The following is a 23,111-nucleotide window of genomic DNA, read 5'->3' as shown; positions in this document are numbered from 1 at the left end:
AAAGGGAAGCAACCCTTAAAGCCGGAGATATTTGGAGGTCTTAAATAATAACCAACGTAAGTGGACTCCTCGCTTGCCCCCATTTCCCCAAGAAAAATATATTCACAATAATTTCTTAAACCGGATAAAAATTGTAAATCATCCGGGGAGCGGTTTCCATTGTTTCTCCCTTTATTTCGGGCCAACCGCAATTTGTTTACTCGTGTAATAAAATCCGGGGCCGGGAACAGCGGTCCTGGATATTGGCGAAAAACTCGAAAATCTCGTCGGCGTTAAACAATCCCAGTGAAAAGTGGTGAGCATACGTAAATAGTGTAAACTCGCAGGGTGGGCCTCAAAAGTGGAGGCGGTCTCCAATTTGTTCCTCGTGATTTATATCGACCGATACCACGTAAAACGCGACACGAGAGGTGGAAACTCGATTGAGCCGATCGAGTGTAAATTGACACAGGCGCACCGTTCCTATCTCTCGTTTTTCAAACGGTTTTTTCCCCGACAGCGATCCGATATTTTAATGGAAAGGAAAAGGAAGGTTGCGAAACAAATGAAGGCAAACCCCCCTTCCGCATGAGGGAAATGAATTTTTTTTTTACACCGCCCCAGTAATTAATTCCCACAAATAATTCCTCCTGGACGCGAAGAAAGGATCTATGGAGTTCTTCGATTGGGTTCCCTTGTAAATTGAAGATAACGCATTTAATGTTAAGAATTTAAGTCCCCAATCGTTCTTCGAGTCTCGCGTTTACTCGGCTTTTTAATTTCCGGCTCTTCGGGGGGGAACCATCCACCTGTCCACCCCCGGTTTCGCACCCCAGGCTCTCGAAACCGCTCTTCGGCACCTGTTCCACCCTCGACCAACCCTCGGGAAGAGCCGAGGAGAATGAAGAAATTCCCGCGGTGGTCGAATAAGCGTCGGCGATTATTTGCCGCCATTAAGGGGCGCCCAACCCCCCCAACTCCGAGGGCTCTTCTTTCGAAACTTCCGACATGGGTTTTACATTTCGCGAAGGGAAAACCACCCCCTCGGCGGCTGTACGAAAGGTCCTCCCTTCTTCGTCTTCGTCTTCGTCTTCCTCTTCGACCTTCCAGCTTTCCCCTCGGCCGCCATTGGTATTCTGTCGGGCTGCGCCAATATTGCGTTACGAAGAGACGCCCCCGACGGACCCAATCCGGCACGCACGTCACGACATTTGTTAAAGTTATATCGCGCCCTTTGGTTTCCGCCTCCATTTACCCGGAGTCGAAATTAATGGCCGACGCGAGTCATTAATTGACTCGTCTCCTCGATGAAGACTTTATTCCCGGAGAAGCGACGCCGCCGTCTCGGCTCGGCGCGGCCGCCATTTTGGAGAACCTCGACTCTTGAAGAATTGACCCTGAAGAGATTTTTTCCGGAAAAAATTGAAGTTTCTTCCAGGGACAGATTTGCTTCCTGATTTATTCGCGACGACGCCATTTTGGAGAATCTCGACTCTTAAAGAGTCGTCGCTTCCCTGGAGATATTTTTTCCGGAAAAAAAACTGAAGATTCTTCCGAGGACAGATTATCCTGATTTTCGAAAATGGAATTCCTTTTTTTTAAGAAAAATTTTTTCCTCTGGGTAAACGATACGAGATAATCGCTCTGGGATGGGGGAATAATCGTCCGATGATATTTTTTTTTCTCGGTTTTTCGCTTTCGTGAAACATCCCTCCGCGTTAAACACCCCCTCTTTTGGTACCCTCACCCCTCGTCGTCTTCTACCCTATTCCTCGAAGCCCTTCCACCCTCCACCCCGCAAAATCGAGTGTTTGAGATTATGACGGAGGCTCCGGTCACGTATTTCATTAACCGTCATGCCACGCTAAGGGTGAGAGAGTTTCGAGTAGGTGGAGGACCAAGGACGAGACGTCCTGGATGTAGTGCCTGCGAGACGTGTTTGCCTTCCCCCATCCTAGGGGATGATCCTGTTATAATTATTAATGCCGCACCGGTTGTCCCTCTTGACGTCCTCCGACTCCTGCGAGTCCTTGGCATTTTCGAAAACTCCAATTTCGAGCCTCCTGGAGGACGGGAAATGTCTTCCAAGATGGAGGGACGTGGAACTACTTAGAGGGGGATCCCGAACTTGGGAATAAGGGCGCGAACCCTTCCGACCCTCCGGATTATTAATTAATAATTAGAACTCGCGGGGAAAATTCATCGGGAATTTTATGTAAAACTCTTCGGGATCCTGGCAAAACGAGGAGAATTAATTCAACTCGTGGAGTCCATTACGAACGACCTAACTGAACTTCTCCTGTAAGAGGAGTTGGACTTTTTTGACGATTTTATTTATTTTTTTTTTCCCACGGATTAATCGTAAATAAAAATCTTGGCAATTTTTTTCCGGAGTCCTTGGACTTTCCTCGACCCGAAGAATTTTTATTCGAGTCAAGGCCACCGATTTTTATGTGTCCTTTATTTTGATTTCGATTCGAGAGGGACTCGATGACGGGGAGGACGTCCGCTAGGGAAATTTCTTCCGGAGTGTTTTTCCCCTAGGTGCCCTCAGGGCGGGGAAAAACAGGGATGCAGGCCTGACTGGGACGGGGACAAATTACGGGGGACGAAAATTTCCATCGAAGGATTTCCCCGCAGAATCCGATGACGAAGGTAAAAAGGAGGAGAGAGGAGTCCTCCATGGTGTACAGCGCTCTTTGAGATGCCAACGCCAGATTGGAATTACCATATTGGAAAAAGGGACTGGACTTCTTATTTCCATTTCCTTTGGCCCACCCCAACTACTAGCCCATCTTCCCCCTTTCCCGCTTTTCCGACCCCTTTCCCCCTCCCGACTCTTCCCATTCTTTCCCTCCGTCCAGACCGAGAGAGAATCATCCGGTCCTCTTCGATAGATCTCAATCTTGTTTGGTCTTATCGGTTTCCTCGGATTTTCCTCCATTTTCTCCTTTTCGTCCCCTTCCTCCTTCACGGGATGCTTCTCTTACAAATTCCTGCATTTACAACCAAAAAAAACAAAATCTTTCCCTATCCCTTCTTTTTCCCTTAGCTCCCCAATTTCGGTTCATGTTTCAACAGCATTGAATTATTCCCTACTATTAAAATTTTATGTTTTATGTAAGAAAATTAATTTTTTTTTTTTTTTTTTTCACGTAGACTAATGGAACGACGCTCCTAGAGGGTTTCTGGAGTAAATATTCCTTGAATTTCCGGAGTTGAAAAATTAAACTGCTTTTTGTTACATTCTGTACTGGATATGTTAATGAAGCGATGCACTTTAGAGAGAAGACACCTCAGCGAATTCCGAAAAGTGCTTCGCGCAGCTTCCTTCTCCCTCCTTGACATCTTCGCGAAGACTTTCCGAGGACATTCTCCTCGGTCGGAAATTTCTTTCCGCCGATTCGCACCTCTGAAAAGGGTTACCGCTTTATTCTTGGCCTCTTTTGACACCAAAGAGGATCCCCAGGGCGCTTTAAATGCCCTCTTCGCTCCTCCTCGAGACGAAACTTCAACAGTTATTCTTCCTCCCAGGATCCTGGCCCTTGACTTTGCTTTAAAGGACAGCCATTATTTATGTCCTTTAACGTGGTCCTTTATTAAAAAAGATTGTTTTTCCCCTTTTCCAGACGGAGATCTGCTCGAGCGCTTTGACGGATGTCATCCATGCTGTCATCAACGGGACAGATGGATGTCTCTTCTGCTTTGGACATGCCGGCTTGGGTGAGCGAAGCTCGATAAAATATTGCTAAACAAATGGAGAAATGAGAAAAAAAAAGAAAAAGAATAATTACCCCGTCCTATCAGCCGAGGGAGCGGTATCTCAAAATTTGGCACCCTTTGCTCCCGAGGATCTGACATGGCAAAATGGAATAGGAAATCGGCAATTATTAATTTCATTTAATTTAACCGGAGATTATTTATGAAACTCCTGATAAACTTCCCGAATGGATAATCGGATTTTTCTTTCCAAGTGAGCCTTACTCTTGCATTCCTACATCTTCTCCTTCGTCCTTATCTCCCACCTCCTCGACAGTGATACGGTCGGGTGAGACGAGGAGTTGTTTTACATTTTAAGTAGTGATATCGAGTTTGCATGCAAATTCGTAATTATGCGGCCTGAGGAAAGAGGGGAAAGTGCCCAAAGGAAGTGGGAGAGAATCCTGGACAAGAGGAAAGACATCGGCCAAGAGAGGGTTGATTAAGGAAGGGCAAGGTTACATTTTCTTTTTTTTTTTCTTTTCTCTCAAATCGCCTCAAAATGCAAAATCTGACTTTTACGCTATTTTAGAATGTCCATTTTAATGTAAATCGAATTTTTGCAATTAAATCCTCGGAGTGGCCGGGAAATCGTTATCGCGATGACAACGACGTAATTGAATTCCTCAATCCCCGCATTGCGGGGGTGCCCATTATGTGACTGGCATAATTAAAGGGGATGCAATTTATTTCCATTTTCTCCTTGGGCATGAAAAAATAAATAGGAGGAGAAAAAATGGCCCCCGCGTCGATAACTCTGGACGCCTACCGCCGCCATTTATTGCTGCGATATTACGCTCCTTCAGGACTCGCGAAGGATTTTCCAAAGGAGCTGGGCGACGGGCAGGACTCCCGGGAAGACGGGAAATATAATCCGGGAGAATCGGCAAAAGTCCCGAGGGACTGGCTGGGAAAATGCAATTCGATGCAGGGACGCCTCGAGGAGCACCCCTTCTCACCCCCGATGCCCGAAAACCCGAATTAAAGCTTGAAAATATGAAAAAACCATTATCTACTATATTTCTCCCCCAATTTTTGCTAAAAATCCAAAAGAAACTTATCAGAAATATTTGGAGGGGAGCGATATATTTTTTAAAAAATCTGAAAATGAATTTGACTAGTGAATAAATCCTGAGAAATTGTGTCGATTTTCCTAGTGTTTTAAATAAATCCCTAGGGGCAGTTTCCCTTGGAATTGTTCTATTTCTCATCTCCGATTTTCTTCCCGATGAAAAGCTCGAAAGGGATCGAAAAATGAACCGGGTCACCCCCGAACGGTGGACCGGAAGTTTCCTCATTTCGTTCCGGCGGGAGCGGAAGTGGAAATATAGGAATAATGCCGCGGGCCCAAGGAGCCGGAAGGAAGTTGATTTAAATTGAGAGTCCTTTTACTTTCCCCGGGGAACCGGATGAATGTACAGAGGCCGGGATGAAAGGAGAATGACGGGGAAGAAGATGTTGAAATGGAAACGCCTGCCCGGCTTAATGGTCGCTGCAAGAAGAGGGCAAAGCTTCTTATCTTCCTTTTTTTCCCTCTCGTCCTTGGATCGTATCAGGACTTTCCTTCGGCCGAAACGAGGTGGAAGAGGGGCTTGGAAAACATTGTTTAAAATGATCTCGCTTTGCATGAGAATCTTCGACAACGACGCCATTACCGGGGGTTAAGGTCGCCCCTTTAAGGGGGTTGATGGGCGGAAAGGGTGCGCCTGAATTAAAAGTGAAAAGGACAAATTCATACTTTTCTGGCAAATGTTAGAATATTATTTCCTAATGGAAATTAATTGCGGGTAATTTTTCGGAACGAGGAGGCCTGTGGATATTCCATTGTTGATCGAGTTGACACTTCCTGTCAGGTAAAGGGTCCCCATTAATTGGGACAGTGTCTCGCTTAATCAGGGGACTCGCTCTCGTCTCCTTCCTTCCTGGCGGTTCCCTCGGGAACACTTCCTCCCCGAAGCGACCAGTCGCCGTTCCCCCGGGAAACGACCCGTATTTGAGGAGTTAATTGTTAGCTTATTAACGAAGAGTCGTTTAGTAAAGCGTCGCTAATTGCAGGCGGACTTAACGTCGAGACGATCGCTCTGTCTCCCGGCGAGGCGAAATTCCCTAGGGAGACTTCCCACCGGGATAAATTACCAGAAATTTCCAAACGGAGCGAAACGCGGTCTGAAGGGGCTGCACGGGAAAAAAAGTTGCAAGGGTATTCCCCGAGAGAAAAAAAATGCAGATACACGAATTCAAAACGTATAAATAATTGGCGTTGGGTGGAGGTAAAGAGGAAATCAATTTTCTGAAAATTTGGAGGTTCGGGGTTTCAAGTTAGGAAATTAATAAAAGGTGCCACCCAGAAGGACACCGTCAAGAGAGGAATGGTGGGCGACCTAATATCGATTGCGAAATAAAATAGCTGGCGGGGAGGTCTTATTAAAATCATAAAACAGAGGAAAATGGCGGAGAGCAGGTTAGGGGGTGAAAAAGGGGATGCGGTGAAAGAGGGATTTGACGAGGAGAGGAAACCGACTTCAAGGGAGGACGGAGGAATAATGAAAACTCCGGCGTACCGTGGAATCTTAAGCGATACTTAATTGCCTTAATGTAAGTCGGTGAATTATGTTATTATTTAATTAGAAACCTGGCGAAGGATAAATAAGGGCGGCCGTATCCGCGGGGCAATTCGGGACGGGCGAGCCACCGAGTGATTTCATTTGCGGTTTCCCACCCACCACCCACCGCCCACTTCCACCCACCGCGCCGTCCCAGTGAATCGCTCACCGTTTTCTAAGGAAACATCAACGCGGGAAAATTTCCCGGAATCGTCTAAAAGGCGGGGAAAATCCCCGCCAAAAAGGTGCCACCACCCCCCGCGAAGTTGGCAAGATTTTCCGCGCTTTTCCCACGAATCGCTCGCGGTTCCGAAGGAGACTTCAACACGCGATAATCCGCGGAATCGCTCAAAGGCGCCGCTTGCGGAAAATCGCGACGGAAAGCCACCCCTCCACCCACCCCCCCTGGTAAGGGCTAATTAGAAACGCGCAAAGCTAAGTGCAAAGCTTCGTCATTGTCGCGGTCCATAGTACTTTGTGCCCGGCGTAAAGCCGCGACGTTTGAAAGGGCTGCGGTTTCATTCCGCGGGGAAAAAAACGCAGCTTTCTCCGGGGGGGGGGGGGGGCGGAGGGGAGGTGCGAGGTTTCCGCGCTCGCGGAAAAACTGAGCCTCCATTTTGACGATTGGACTCGTTTCTTCAATTTCCTCCCCACTCTCGGGCCGCCCCGGAAGTGGCTCGAAATGTGGGTGAAATTGTACCGGAAAATGGGGCGGGGGGTTATTATGGTCACCGTCGAGAAAGGTGCTGAAAGAAATTCTTTGTAAGGGTGTCAACCCTGCTTTGAGGCCTCGCCTAAAGGCTAGTCTCCCAGGGAAATGGGGATCCCTCGGTGGGAATTACGCGATGCTTTTTATGAGCCTGGAAATGGTAACGTCAAGGCTTCAAAGTGGCCCCAAGGGAGCTTTCCAGCTTTCCGAAAGATATCCGTGCTCGCGGAATTCATCGTTCATAATTACTGGGATCGCTTGGCGAGGCGCTTTTCCAAGTTTCCTCGGGAAATTGCTCCGCTCGAAACTGGGCATGCATTATCCATATTTCGCGTTACTCCGACTTTGCATTTATTATCCGAAGGGAGAAAATCCAAATCGTATGTCTGCGAGCAGATTTTCATGGGGTGCAATAAATGCCTTTATAATTTCATAATTTTAGTTGAACCTTTCCAGATTCATTATATACGTTCAATTAATTTCTGGCAATTTTCTTTCGCCCCGACAGGGAAATCCCACACGATGTTGGGCACCCCAGATATTTTTATATTTTAGTTGTACCTTTTTCAGATTCATTATAGACGTTCAATTAATTTCTGGAAATTTTCTTTCGCCCTGACAGGGAAATCCCACACGATGTTGGGCACCGCAGATATTTTTATATTTCAGTTGTACCTTTTTCAGATTCATTATAGACGTTCAATTAATTTCTGGAAATTTTCTTTCGCCCTGACAGGGAAATCCCACACGATGTTGGGCACCCCAGATATTTTCATATTTTAGTTGTACCTTTTTCAGATTTATTATACACGTTCAATTAATTTCTGGAAATTTTCTTTCGCCCTGACAGGGAAATCCCACACGATGTTGGGCACCCCAGATATTTTCATATTTTAGTTGTACCTTTTTCAGATTTATTATACACGTTCAATTAATTTCTGGAAATTTTCTTTCGCCCTGACAGGGAAATCCCACACGATGTTGGGCACCCCCGAGGCCGGACACACCCTCGGAGCAATTCCATGTGCAATTGCCTGGCTCTTTCGTGGAATTGCCGAGCAGCGTCAGAAAACTGGAGCGAGATTCAGCGTGAGGGTCAGCTGTGTGGAATTGAACACCGGTGGTCAGCAACAACTTCGGGATCTTCTGGCTGCCCATGCGAATGGTGAGCTTTTCCCGTAATAAAATTCCGAAAGAAATAACAAAACCAGCCGAAGTTTGTTAATGAAATAAAGGCGAAATTGCGTGACCGAGCGTTCTCCAAAAATCCCCGGAAAATCCGTCACTCCACCTTAATAACTCATCGGACGTGCCTCGGCACGAGGTTTCATTTTCAGGTAGATTAATAACCCCGCAGCTCTTTCCTCGATTTTTGGGACTTTTCATTTCTGAGATCCGAAATCGCCATCCGTCAGCTGCAGCTGCAGCTGTCAGAGCTGTTTCTTCCGTTCTCCATCGGGCATTTTCCGAGCAGTCGATAGTATATGGTATTTTTAAGTTTCCCTTTTTATCGAAAGGAGGAAGGGTCAGCTTTTAATGGCCCCGTCGAAAGTTCTCCTATATTTCTCGAGAAGGCGCTTTCCCGACCACTTTTCCCATTATTTTCAATCTTTTTCATCTCTAACCTCCCTCCATTCGACAGTCCAGTAATTCACATTAAATGATAAGATTCCGATAAGCTCCACCTTACAAATAAATAATTCCTCAGACTTTGACGGTCGGTATTTTTTTTTTTTCATACTCTTCAATTGCCGAATAACTTTACCGTGAGATTTCATTTCCTTTATTATTTAGTACCGATGATTATCCGTCACTTTTTCTTTCAGCCGCTTTCCAGTTCATACCTCATGGCGCAATTGTCGTTATTAACAGCTGTTGCTCTCACTAAGGAGGACAGTTAACGAAATTAAAGAGGGCTTTAAAGAGCCTAACTTCCCGGCTAAATCCATCCCTGCAAACCCTGTATAATACAGCCGGCAATTAATTTCGAGCCTTCGGCATAATAAGGGGCTGCCATAATCGCGGGGATTAATTAGAGAAGTGCGGCATTCTCTCTCCCTCTAATTGTAAGTGCGCCCAAAATCCCAGGATCTCCTCGCATATACTTACTTCCGGCAGAAGTCGTCACCCTTAATCGTTTCCGATTTTACAGCCGAGATTTCCCCCCCAATACGTTCACCTCCCTTATCACAAGCACCCTCGCCCTTAAAAAATGCCGTAAAAATATTCATATCCATAAATATTGCCCCCGCCAAGCGCCTTAATTGTTCTACATTTCATACACACTTCATCCCGAATTTTCCAATTTTTTTATCGTCCTCCTTTTATCGTTTAATTATTTATTATCAGGCCACGTAGAGATCGAAATGCTTCTTGCTTGAAAAAAAGCCGTAAAAATATTCATATCCATAAATATTGCCGCCGCCGAGCGCCTTAATTGTCCTACATTTCATACACACTTCATCCCGAATTTTCCAATTTTTTTATCGTCCTCCTTTTATCGTTTAATTATTTATTATCACGCCTCGTAGAGATCGAAATGCTACTTGCTTGAAAAAAAGCCGTAAAAATATTCATATCCATAAATATTGGCCCCGCCAAGCGCCTTAATTGTCCTACATTTCATACACACTTCATCCCGAATTTTCCAGTATTTTTATCGTCCTCCTTTTATCGTTTAATTATTTATTATCAGGCCACGTAGAGATCGAAATGCTACTTGCTTGAAAAAAAGCCGTAAAAATATTCATATCCATAAATATTGCCACCGCCGAGCGCCTTAATTATCCTACATTTCATACACACTTCATCCCGAATTTTCCAGTATTTTTATCGTCCTCTTTTTATCGTTTAATTATTTATTATCAGGCCACGTAGAGATCGAAATGCTTCTCCTGTAAAATCTACTCGAGAATCGACTTCGGGCTTTCGTCGGTCCCGGGAAAATTCAAAGCGACGGAATTATTTCTTCCCGGAAGGGTGGAGTTTTCCTTCGGGGTTTGTTCCCGACATTCCGCCCCCGGAATTCGCGGGGGGTATCGGGCACATTATTGCGGAACCGCGATTTCAGTACGTTTCCTTTTTATACACGTAGCCCGCAGGTGGCCCGGAAGAATGGTCTCGTTTCCTCCTTCCGGAATCCCGAGGCTTCCCGTAATGTGGAGGGAAATCTTTTTCCCGATTCCTCGCCCCGGGATTTGAGCCCTCGGGACCTCGACTCCTGTATTCCCGTGGACGGGTATTTGCATATATACGTGAACGCACGTTAGGGCGGTTACCGACAAATCGAGATTTACATTTCTCGTCTGGCTTGGAATATATATTTTTCGGATGCTTTTCATATTTCCTAAGCAGAAGGGAATTTTCCGAACAATTCATAGTTCTCATGGGAAAATCTTCGAAATGACGCGTGGAGTATGTACACAATGTATTTACACCTGGGCAGAAGATATTTATTGGTAAATTATCACAATATACATATTCGGTATCCAAGAGGAAATTCCAGAAATTATTCTAACAAATCCCCGGTTAACTTTAACCGCGCGTTTTGAGGCGCTATGAGAATAAAATTTAGTTGCGGCTAAACGCCACAGATGGCGACGTCGGTCATGAAGAGTCTTCGGAATAATGAATTCACGGGATTTCGACAGTTTGACGTCGATCTCTTTATCATTACTTTTCCGAAATGACATACTAAACGCTTCAGTTCGTATAATTTTTTAACATAGACGTAAAAGACTTCAAAATAAATATAAATGTCGGTAACGCGACTCGCCGGCTTATGTGCCCACTTAAGTATTCCGGATGACATAACCCCCAAAAAGGGTACTTATGAATTTCATTGTTCGATGTTACCGTGGATGACCGAAATTGGAGAATGTCGACTTTCACCGGTGAATGTCAACATTCACATAGTCGCTTCGTGTATGTCCGATTGCTAAATACCCTTATTTCTAACTTACACCGATAAATGTTGACATTCACCGGTGTGTGATTGTCGACACACTCTGGAGAGGGTCCGAATGTACAACAATGTAATGAAATATTCGATCTTTCACCGACGTATTTGTTATCTGTTGACATTCACCGGTGAAAGTCGACATTCTCCAATTTCGGTCATTCACGGTAACATCGACACCGATGAAATTTCTCAGCGCCTTTCATATCATCCTAATCCTGCGGAAGAATTTCTCGGGAATTCCGCTAGCAATGTTGGCGAAACGCAAAAATGAGAGAGCGCGGGGAGTGGTTTCCATATTTTTATTCTCTCTATGGGTTCCCTTACGTTAATATTTCCGAGATCCGGGATCTCGAGGGGAATCGAGCATGTTATTGCGAAACTATGACCCGGGTGTGTTCCCGTTCCTGGGGCCGATCCTGAGGAGCATTCCCGGCTGACTTCCGGGAGAAATTCCCGTAATGCGAATGGAAATCATTTCCCGGGCCGCCGGGGCCACCTCGAAAACCTGGAAAATGGTGGAAACTCGAAAACCCTGGAAACTCGGCCTCCACCCTCCAGGAGGGGTACGTGCTCGGGGCGGCACCCCTCGGAAGCATAAAATTCACATTGGAAACGGGATTTAGGAGTATTTCGGGCGATGGCCGTCTGCCGCCGTGGAAAAGCATCTTTTGTGGCCGATTGAACAGAACGAATCGGGGATTTCGCCGGCGTGGCCGAATTCCCCATCCAGGGTGATGCAAATTCCGAAGAGATACGCCGAACGGGGCAAGGATCGTCTTCCCGGCCTTGGAAAAATCCCCGGAAAATCCTGGAGTCGAGCAAACGCCCAGGAATGAAATTCACCGCCCGGCTTTTCAAACGTTCATTTTCAATTTTTTCTTTTTATGTAATTTCAAGAAAATTAATTTATCAGTACGGGTAAGAAGTTTCCGGAAATGACGCCTTCAATAAACGGGACGTTTCCTAAGATCTGGAAAATTAGCAATTTTCCGAGTTTCCATCAGTGGATATCGAACGAACGGAGAAAAATTCTCTATTGACAAGGGGCAAGGATCGTCTTCCCGGCCTTGGAAAAATCCCCGGAAAATCCTGGACTCGAGCAAACGCCCGGGAATGAAATTCACCGCTCGGCTTTTCAAACGTTCATTTTCAATATTTTCTCTTTACGTAATTTCAAGAAAATTAAGTTCGCCCAGGAATGAAATTCACCGCTCGACTTTTCAAACGTTCATTTTCAATATTTTCTTTTTATGTAATTTTAAGAAAATTAATTTATCAGTACGGGTAAGAAATTTCGATTCGAAAGAAAATTCCGGAAATGACGCCTTCAATAAACGGGACGTTTCCTAAGATCTGGAATATTAGCAATTTTCCGAGTTTCCATCATTGGATATCGAACGAACGGAGAAAAATTCCCTATTGACATGGAAAGCCATACCTTTTCCCGAGACAAATTCCCGGGAAAACAATTTCCAGACGGCGCGAGCCCCCGGCAAAAAATCGGAAAAAACGGAGTCCCGATATATCGACCAATCGATACGCGGCCCAATAGGTATCGATACATCGGAGAAGCTGGAAGGAAACCCCGAAGACACAATACGCAACGCAATGTACAATACGCAAACGTTCCTCTTCATCCCCCGAGAATCCCCATCCCCGGAGTGCATATACCAGGAAAAATGTGCGTAATGTGTATCGAGGGTGCACACCCGCGTTCGCTTATTGTTTTACATCCTTACTCCATCGGGGCGGCCCGGGGGTGGCTCGGGGAAGGAGGAACAAAAAGTCAAAAGTATAAAGTAAAAAGCACCCTTGCTTTTCCCGGGGCTCCTCTCGGTGTCTTTTACGCGATGCGGAAAAAAAAAAGGGGGTGGCAAGGAATGCACACACGTGCAACGCACCGTAGGTGGGGTGGAAATGCGTAGGGGGTTGAAAACCGAGGAAAGTAGAGACACATTCTGTGCACTCGATGGGGACATTCTCCGACCGAGACGCGGGAAATACCTTTTTCCGGGATGGGAAATCTCCCGAGGAATATTGCATTCTGAAAAGTCCGCCCACCCTGGCGTCGATTTTGGCATCGCCGTGACGTTTGGTCAACCGACGTTTCCGTGGATTATTTATTTTCTTACGTTTCGCTTCGATTTGTCATATTTTTCACGCCGTTTCAGTTCATCGAGGCAAGTACGTGGGTCTCGGTATTTTTTCTTTGGCACCAATTCTGAGAAAATCCATTTTTTTTAACTCTTTACTAAAGCCGTTCGACGTTTGGTCCAATGTTGCCTGCACGCGTTGACGAATTACGCCCTTATGTCGACAGGGTTCCGTAGTTGAAGGGTTAATAAAAGTGATGTTAATTTCTGGATCTTCTCGATCGAGGGGACGGGTTCCAAAAAGTTCAAAATGCGGATTTTAAATCCATTTTTTTAATCTTTTACTAAAGGCGTTCGACGTTTGGTCGAATATTGCCTGCACGCGTTGACGAATTTCGCCCTTATGTCGACAGGGTTCCGTAGTCGAAGGGCTAATAAAGGCGATGTTAATTTCTGGATCTTCTCGATCGAGGGGAGGGGTTCCAAAAAGTTCAAAATGCGGATTTTAAATCCATTTTTTTCGTTCGACGTTTGGTCGAATATTGCCTGCACGCGTTGACGAATTTCGCCCTTATGTCGAAAGGATTCCGTAGTCGAAGGGTTAATAAAGGCGATGTTAATTTCTGGACCTTCTCTATCGTGGGGAGGGGTTCCAAAATTTTCAGCTCGATGAACCGAGCGGACGCAATTAAGGGGCGAAACTAGGATCGAGTCTGCCCCCTGATTTCCTCCAAGCTTTTAGCTTTTACGAGGGAGCTTGCGAAAGTGAGCCTTTTTAGCGGCGGCAATTAAAGGATACTCGTTTTTGACCTAGGCCAAGTCACTGTGAAAGTTCGGGGGATGAGCGCGAAGGTAAGGGTTGAAGTCGGCTTCTCGAGTTAATGCCGAAAGGGGTGGAGGAGCTTTCAGAGGTAGCGAAGTTCGGTATTATCGAGGAAATCTTAAGGTGGTTATACCAGAACTTGCACCTCGGTTTACGGAACGCCTAAGTAAAGCGTTTTGCGCTCGCCGGGATATACGACATTTTGAGTAATTAGAGGGGCGCATATTTACCCCTCCGTTCAAAATTACTGGGGCGTGCATTCCGTAATAACGCGCCTCCACCCTCCCCCCAGGAAATTCACTACTTCTCTATTTACCTTGAATAATTAAAATAATCCTAACCTCTTTAGCAATCCCGACCAACACGATTTAATTTACATATCCGATGACTCCTACCCTGTTTCTCAATATTACAATGGAAATTCAAGAGAAGCGCCCCAAAAGTGAACATTGAAAAATTCGACAAACTATAACTTGTAGATATTAATATCTGCAGATTTTATATTTTTTTTATAAGTGCAGCGGTGGAGTACAAGATCATGGAATTAACTGAATAGGGGGCGATTTACACGGTCTCACCCGAGGAGCTTACATTTTTCCACAAATGGCAGAAATTATTTATCGACGAAATGTCATCGGAAATATTTTCGGAATAATTTTCAGAGTCGGAATCCGATTCGGAAAATGCGTCCGAGGCTCCCGGAAAGGGCGACGTGTCTCGTGAATTTCGGGGGTGGTTTCCCGTACGTTCCCGGCACCCCCGCGAATCATCCCTTTCCCTGTATCAGGAAAAGGGAGTGCGCCCCATTCATTTCGAGGCCGGGTGTATAAAGAGCAGACTCGAGCTTTTGCTTTACGCCGCCGCCGAGACTTTAATCCGCGGCCATTTTTCGCGCTTCCTCCGTCGACCGGCATTTTCCGTTTTCACAAGCCTCGTTGAGTTTCCCCAGAAATATTTTCACGGACTCCAAGCCCATTCGAAGGACCCGCAAAACCAAAAACAAAGACCAACCCACGTAATCGGCCTACTCGAACTTTTTCCCGAATTTTTCCACGAGACTTTTCGTATTTTTTATGCCTGTTTCCTATTTCTTATTAATCGACATTTTCCAGGTGAGTCCCTAAACATTTTTATTTTTCAAACAAGCCCTTCGATATTTATTTCCCGAAGGAGCCAAGTCGACGTTTCCCATCCCAAGCGATTTCACTGGACTTTTTCCCAGACGAGCTTTTCTCCATTTTCCGGGCGTTCCACCGTTTTCCAAAATTGCTGGAAAAACAGCTGCGAATCGTTCCATCGTGACACGGTTTTCGGTTTTATTACTTATTAATGGTTATTAATTGACTTTTTCCGGGTGAATCCCTAAACATTTTTATTTCCCAGGTGAACCCCTAAACATTTTTATTTTCCAGGTGAATCCCTAAACATTTTCATTTTCCAAACAAGCCCTTCGATTTTTATTTTCCAAACAATCCCTTCGATATTTATTTCCCGAACGAGCCAAGTCGACGTTTCTCTTCCCAAGCGATTTCACTGGACACTTTCGCAGACGAGCTTTTCTCCATTTTCCGGGCGTTCCACCGTTTTCCAAAATTGCTGGGTAAACAGCTGCGAATCGTCCCATCTTGACACGGTTTTCGGTCTGACGTCTCATCCGAGCTTTCGCGGGACCGCGGAAATCATCTAGGGAAGAAAGTCGGAGTTTTCCTGAAAACGGTCGGGAAAATCGCGGCTCATCCGTGGATCCTAGAAAATGCGGATGTAAGTGCGAAGGGAGGTGGGGGTGGTTAAAGCTCGTTTCGCGTCCATTACGCGTGTCCATGTGCCTAGGCAGCCCCAAGATCTCTCCCTCGAGCTTTCCCCTCGTCCTCCGCCTTTCTTCCCGGTTTTATTTCCGCACTCATCCGCAACATGCAGCGCAGATGCCGGCAATATTACTTCCTCTGGTCCCTTTTATGGATATTGCCACACGACCCACCCCCCGTCCCCAGCAGTAACGTACCCCCCGCGAGCAGCTTTCGCTAAACTATAAAAACCCACTCGCCAAAATATTAGCTTACCCTGAAGATGATACCGCATTGTCGCCGTATTTCCCTCACGGAACAGGGACGCGTCCTGAATCCTCCGGAAATATTACCGAAACTGCTTTACGAGCTTGACGGTCATATTTCGGGGCGCTGAACTTCCGGATATCCGGGAGAAAATTCTCGTATGCCGCACATGCTCTTAAAGTACTCTTCCTCATATCAGGAACACATATCAAACGATTCGACTTCGTTAAAAAAAAAAAAAATACAACCCCCTCTATTTTAAAATGAAATTGCAAATCAGGCCAAAGATGCGCGAAATATTAAATCTCCCGATGAATTTTTTTGTAAGTATTCTTCCTCATATCAGGAATACATGTCAAATGATTCGACTTCGTTAAAAAAAAAAAAATCAGAAAAATACAACCCCCTCTATTTCAAAATGAAATTGCAAATCAGGCCAAAGATACGCGAAATATTAAATCTCCCGATGAATTTTTTTGTAAGTACTCTTCCTCATATGTGCCCATAATTATGAAAGTGGTCTAAGTCAAAATAAAAAAAAAATGAGTTTATCAGTTATTTCACGCCATATTATTTCAAACGAAATTAATTCAATGTAATTTCGAAACAAAAAATATATGACTTAGACCACTTTCATAATTATGGGCACATATCAGGAACACCTATCAAATGATTCGACTTCGTTAAAAAAAAAAAATAAAAAATACAACCCTCTCTATTTCAAAATGAAATTGCAAATCAGGCCAAAGATACGTGAAATATTAAATCACCCGATGAATTTTTTTCTACATTCATATTTCAGGATATCACATATACACCCCTTCGTACTAGTCATTGGGGGATGTATGTTTCATAAAATAATTTACCCCTCCCCTGAGTTTAATAGAACGAAGAAAAGTGCCTTGCGATACAAGCGAGTCTGAAAATTCTGAATAAAAAAAAATTGATAATAAATTGGAAGAAGCGATCGATGACGGATTCCCTCTTGTAGAGATAGCCTGATCGATGATTTACATGGTGGCCGTTTAAGGGACGTCGCCGTAAAACCCGCCTAGGGCCGTGTAAACGCCGTTGAAGCAAACGGTCGCATTTACGGTCGATCCCCGGCAGATCGGTTCCGGGATGTAAAAGCGCGCATTTTTATGCAGCTGCAGCTGCGTAAAAATGGGCCTTTACGAGCGGACCTTCATAGATCCTCCCTTACCGTCGATCCAATAAAAGCGCGACGTTTCGTCGGTTCGGCTTTTATGCTCCTCGAAGTGCACCGCGAGAGCTGCATCGGAGATCAATGCAGGTTTACGTCGCGATCGGGAGATAGTGACGTGTAATTACATTTTAACGCTGATCGCAATTTACAGCGACTTTGCGCCCCTCGGTCTCCTTTCGACGCCGAACGTCATATCTCAGAATTATCCTTGTCGTTAATTCCCACCTTGGTGAGAATCCTGCCGTTTGGTCCATGGCGATAAAAATGCCACTTTGCCGCATGGAAAGTCAAAAGGGGCCTATGAGATATTAAAAAAAAAATTGGAAAAAATCCAGGAGCCCGAAGTTTCATTTGGGCTTGCGGAAAATGCATCGCGTGACAATGGGGGAGTTTTGCATCTGATTCAGGACGCGATCGTTGTTGCATTTCAGACTCGGAGCAGTCGCCAGCTGTATATCTCCGGGATGATCCGCTTTTCGGGACCCTGCAGCTGCAACAGCACAGCGAGCTACGTGCACCGACTGCCGAGAGGGCTGCTTTTTACCTGGACGCTGCAGTTGCAGGACGTCAGAGAGAAGACGGCGACGCGCACATGCTGTACACGTTACACGTGTACCAGTACAGCGTGGCAGGGAAAGGAGGAGGTAAATCCGAAAAAAAAATGCAGATTAGCTAAGAAAATGTATACAGGTCGTCGCATTTAAAAAAGATACACCTGAATGATTAATCCAAGTTTTTATGCAAAATTTCGCCTGACAATGGCATAACAAATGATACCGTCGAATTCGTTTTACCAAGCCGAACAACTTTTAGAGGGATGAAAATGACTGTTGCCATTTAAGAAAATTGACGCATATCATGTAGCATAGAACGATAAGCAGTTATGTTGAAAATCTCCTTTTCATAAGTCATGATCAATAAAAGAGTCCTCTTCCCGTTCGCAGTCGCCGGGGGCCGAAGCAGACTGCACCTGATGGACCTGGGGAACTCGGACCGCGGAAAGTCCTCCGGAGGCATCCCCTTGTCGGGCCTGGGCAACATCCTGCTGGCCATCTTCAACGGGCAGAAGCACCTGCCCTACAAGGAGCACAAGTTGACCCAGCTGCTGAAGGAGTGCCTTGGGTCGCTGACGTGCCACGCGGCGATGATAGCCCACGTGTCCCCAAACGCTCAGCACTACTCGGAGACCCTGACGACGGTGCAACTGGCGTCAAGGATCCACAGGATGCGCCGGCGGAAGATCAAGTTCGTCGGCGGCGGTACCCAGGGAACCGGAAGCGGGGGCAGTTCCGGGGAAGAGGCAGCGAGACAGACCAGCGAGTGCGACCCCAGCTCCAGCGACCTCTCCGCCGACACAGTCATCTACGTAGGTCCGGGTGCCGACGACGCCACGGATGGAGAACACCCTCCGGTGTACCTGCCGAGTCTGAATTCGGGTGACAACAGGTGCGCCATGGGGAAGGTCCTGCGCGGTTCGGCCGCGGAAAAGCCCAGCAAGATCCCGGAAGAGCGGAGCCCGGCTCACAAGGCGACGAAGGTGATGAAGACCCTGACCCAAACCGCGTCGAAGCAAACCTCCCCCGCGCACAGCATAACTCCGAAGGCCAGTCCAGCCAGGAAGTCCTCGGTGAAGGTGCCAGGGTCCAAGATCACGGACTCCCCTGGGAGCAAGATCCCCGTCGCGGCCCCAAGTGGAGGATCCGACGAGCAGTGGATAGACGGACCCAGGATCTCCAAGTCCAAGGTGGCAGAGGCGAGGCACATGCTGAAGGACCCTCACCACAAGAAGGAGACCTGGGTGGACGGCCCCATGCAGCTGACGGGACCTCCTCTCCACGGCCAGCACTCCTCTTCCGGATATGGGTTCATGGACAGCCATAAGAAGAGCATGATCAGGAAGTGGGTGGAGAATCAGTCCTCCCAGATCCAGCGCACCAAGCACGGGGCGTCCAGGATGGAGGCCAAGATGCCGCAGACCTCGTCGACCTCGCAGTACAAGGAGCTGACCACCTTCAAGAGCTGCGACGACGACGACAGGTCCTCCACCACCATAGAAAGCGATGGACTGAAGTTTAACGAGATCGAGGATATCACCGAGAAATTGGGGGCGAAACTGAATCTGATGAACGTCAAGTCCAACACCGATTCCGGGCTGGACTTGACCGCCAGTCCCGTCATGGACGACGGGACGGACAAGGAGAAGATCGAGGTCCAGGAAGACGAGGACGATGACGAGGAGATCGTCGTCCCTCCACCTTTACCGCTTATAGAGCCGCTTAGCAATGGGGTCAGTAGAGAAGTCTCGATGGAGAGTCTGAACCTCTCGCACAAGGACGTCGTTTTGCCGTCGAGGCACTCCCTGAGCTCCGAGGACGAGATCCTGGAAATCGTCGAGGTCGAGGACCTGGAACCGGTCCCTATGCAGGACTCCTGTCTCCAGGTCACCGAGGAAGACATCGCTCTCTGCATGGGGGAGAATCCGCTCCCGGAAAGCGACCAGGAGGAGCATCCCCTGAGGATACTCAGCCAGGAGAACCTCACCGTCGTGTCCACCTTCACCGGTGAGTCTCTTCGGGTGCATCCTAACCCTGAAGCAATTTCCACGTGCCCACCTTGGAGATACCTCTGCTCTTCCCCATCCCCTCTTTAAACCCCATGCCCATAAGTGTAGCCTCCGGATCAGGCGTCCTCTTCGTCATCCCCCTCGCCCAGAGGTTCCCCAGATACCGAAGAAGACAGGAGCCACCCCCTGGAGAACCCAAAGGCACCGCGTAATTCCTCCTCCAGGACTCTTCCCCTTCTTCAAGGCCCCTGAGCAAGTCCAGACCGATCCTGTACATCTAGTTTCCTTTTTTATCCGCGACCCTGAAAAACGGAATCGAATATTTTCCAGACTCCATGTCGGTGATGTCGGACACCGAGAGGTACAGACCGCACTACCCACCCCCGGTAGGGGCGGGGGTGCTGCCCCGGCCGTACTTCGATCACGAGGACTTCCTCGAGCAAGAAACCAGACTGAAGTTCGATCAGTTGGCTCGCCTGCACGAACTCTACCAGAGCAAACTTGCCCTGGCCAACGTCTCCAACTCGGCGACCTACCAAAGGGAGAACTCCGTCAGCGTCCGAGATACCCCATGTAAGTGTTGAAGGTTGATCCTCATCTTCTAACTTCTGGGGTTCCAAGTCCCCTTAATGGGCATCTAGACGTTACTTGTCCGTCTCGGTGGATATAACAAATGAAGCTCGACAGCAAATCTCGGTTAGACTCGCTCCTTTATGTGTACCATGGTCTTACGGTGTACAATTAACGCAGGACCTATTCCAGCCGCCGGGGTCTTCCGTCCACCGTCTCGCTGCCAGTCCCTCTCCTTGTCGGACGTCCTCTTCAACGACAACGCCAGCAACCACGGGAGCATATACAGCGAGCCCGCCTACACCGCCGGGAAGTCAGAGCAGGAGAAGATCTGCGACAACTGCCGACAGAGCATGTCGAGGCCGGCCACAGCTTCCTACTGGTACCCCAGCAGCGTGGCCCACTTGGCGAGTCCCAGAAGGTACTGCGGGAAATTAGGGGAGTGCAACATCTCCAGCCTGAGGCACCCCGACGGCGCGTCCAACCCAAACTTGAAGGAGGAGATCGAAAGGATACCGGGGAACGGCGCCTCCGGCTCGGACCCCGAAGAGGAGTACGTCGAGGCGAAGAAGCTCTTCACAGCTGCCGAGAGACCCGAGAGGACGGTCACTGGGAAGTCCGACATCGAGGAGGACGTCAAGCTCCCAGGTGAGAATCCCTTCAGCTCCGATCTTCACCTCGAAGAGGGTGAATTCGGCCAAGGTATTTCCTACCCTGACATCAAACCGTCAGAGCCGAAGAGAACGGACCTAAGGTCGAGGAGAGTACTCGAAGAATCCCCATTTCCAGCTCCCGCTCCGCTGCAGCTGTCCATGGGAACCCTGGTGCCCTCTTCGGGGCGCATGCAGAGGAAGATCCTCGGCCTGGGCTCTTCCCTAGGTCTGAACAAGGAAGGATACGACTCCGGAGCCGACTCCACCCCACGTGCTGCCAAGCTCTCCCCGGCGACGCTGTCAAGGCACAGAGCCGAAAGCTCCGGATACGACAGCATCGTCAGGGACAGCGAGACCAGCAGCATAACCAGCGACTCCTCGCGGCAGACCAGCGCTCTCCAGGAACACCAAGGTACAAATCCACCCTTTCCGTCCCATCAGCAATTCCGGGTCCCGGATTACATTTCAAATCCTCGAAAGCTCTAAATCGCCATCCGGATCCTTGGGCGTTAGGTCACCAAAATCATAATCGTTCCCGATCCCGTCGATAATGTTGGTCCTCGTCACCATCGGGAACATCCAAAATAGTTTAATATGGTTTAATATAATTTTTATTTCCCAAGCAAGGGGAAAGACTGCCTTAATCCCACACCCAGGAAGCTCCCTCTCCTCCACCCGATGACCAGCGACTAATATCTAGTGTGCACCCGCTAAATGTCGTCCCCACCTCGGTGATTCTTCTCAGGTGGTGCTCTGGGCGTTCTAACCTCGACGTTGTGCGGGTGTTTCAGCGGTGGGACGCCGGGCGGCAGGATGCGCGGCCCGGGCGCGGGCGCGACCGGCCGCGCCTCCCACGGGAATCCTCGCCTACACAGGCGAGGACGTGGCGATCCTGGAGCGGCGCGCAAGGGTGCGCTCGGACCCTCGTGGCACGACGTCCAGGATACACAGCCTTCGGCTGCGCCAGCGCCTACTTAGGCAGGAGCTCAGGTTGGCCAAGCGGCGCCTGATGGTGCCGGACGATCGCTGGAGTTTCGAGCGTGAGTTTCCCCCAGGTCTCCTCCTGCATCTCTGTAGGAGATGAGGATGGTCCCACCAGCTCCCAAAACGAAGGGATGCCATTAAGATTAACCCTAATTACGCGGAACTTTCAATTAGTCCTGATGTTCCAGTGCACGTCGAAGACAGCATGGACTGGCGGGACCCGTCCTTCCTGGAGGCCCTGGAGTCGGAGACGTACATCCTGCAGAAGAGGGTGGAGGCTTGCAAGAGCCACGTGCTCCTGATCACCTGCTTCGACGCCGTTCCCAGCACCCTCCGACCTGGACTAGTCCATCCACCTTCTAGGATTGAGATTACCTAACACAGACCAGGATCAGCCCGGGCCACCGCGTGCTGATCACCGGCCCTTGTCGTCCTTGCCAGGGACCGTTCTCCGGGACTGACTTATTCCATCCTCCAGTCATCCTGGACCCCCTGGATCCCTCTGGACGTGTACAAACCGCAGTCCGTACGGAGCTTGGGGGACCGATGCATATACAATTACCCGTAACAACGTTCAAGACCCACAAATTAAATCATCGGCTGGAGTTCAACTTCCTGGGGTACTGGAATTTCGACCTATCCCAGGACGACCCGTCCTTGGCGAAAAGGGACGATGACTCAAATGTCTGACGACGGAAACTCATGGATCAATTTTTTTCCTGACAAATTACTCGGTTTGCACTTTTTGTTTTTCCTTAATTTCGCAAAGCGAATGTCACTTGTCAACCGAAGGACGTTTCCTTCGGAAGTTGAAATTAATCCTGATATTTCAAATAGCGTCGATTTTGTCAGTTGAAAGCGAGAGGACATCGGATGATTAGTTCTACGATTTTTAATTGCGGCCTCTGCAATAAACTTTTCGGCAGATGTGGCCCTTTTTTCACCTGCGGACCATTGTTGTTTCGATATCCTTCGTATTGTTGCAAGGCGACGTCCATGATCTCTTATAAGTTAGCGTGAACTTTTCTTTTTTAAATGTCCCCTTCGTTCGAGTCGATCCACATTTTTTATAGAGCTCTGTGTCGAATTTTACTACAGACTAGAGAATTGATTCGGACGGATGGGACTTTTTGTTTACACGGATGAACTAATTATT

The 23,111-nt window shown here is 47.8% G+C and overlaps 1 protein-coding gene across 1 annotated transcript in view; it reads left to right on the top strand.

Moving 5' to 3' along the window:
* LOC105694763 overlaps positions 1-22,334 on the top strand; it is a 211,105-nt gene extending 188,771 nt beyond the window's left edge. The window contains exons 7-15 of the mRNA XM_023431772.1: positions 3,609-3,702; positions 8,015-8,215; positions 17,617-17,829; positions 18,130-19,746; positions 20,079-20,321; positions 20,511-20,966; positions 21,108-21,383; positions 21,763-22,011; positions 22,144-22,334. Coding sequence (XP_023287540.1) covers positions 3,609-3,702; positions 8,015-8,215; positions 17,617-17,829; positions 18,130-19,746; positions 20,079-20,321; positions 20,511-20,966; positions 21,108-21,383; positions 21,763-22,011; positions 22,144-22,334 — 3,540 coding nt within the window. The remainder of the gene's footprint in view (positions 1-3,608; positions 3,703-8,014; positions 8,216-17,616; positions 17,830-18,129; positions 19,747-20,078; positions 20,322-20,510; positions 20,967-21,107; positions 21,384-21,762; positions 22,012-22,143) is intronic.
* The last annotated feature ends 777 nt before the right edge of the window (positions 22,335-23,111 follow it).

Source organism: Orussus abietinus, unplaced genomic scaffold (assembly GCF_000612105.2).
Source record: "Orussus abietinus isolate OABI.00-Male unplaced genomic scaffold, Oabi_2.0 scaffold79, whole genome shotgun sequence".
NCBI classification, from domain to species: Eukaryota; Metazoa; Arthropoda; class Insecta; order Hymenoptera; family Orussidae; genus Orussus; species Orussus abietinus.
This window is presented reverse-complemented; position numbering and strand designations above follow the sequence as displayed.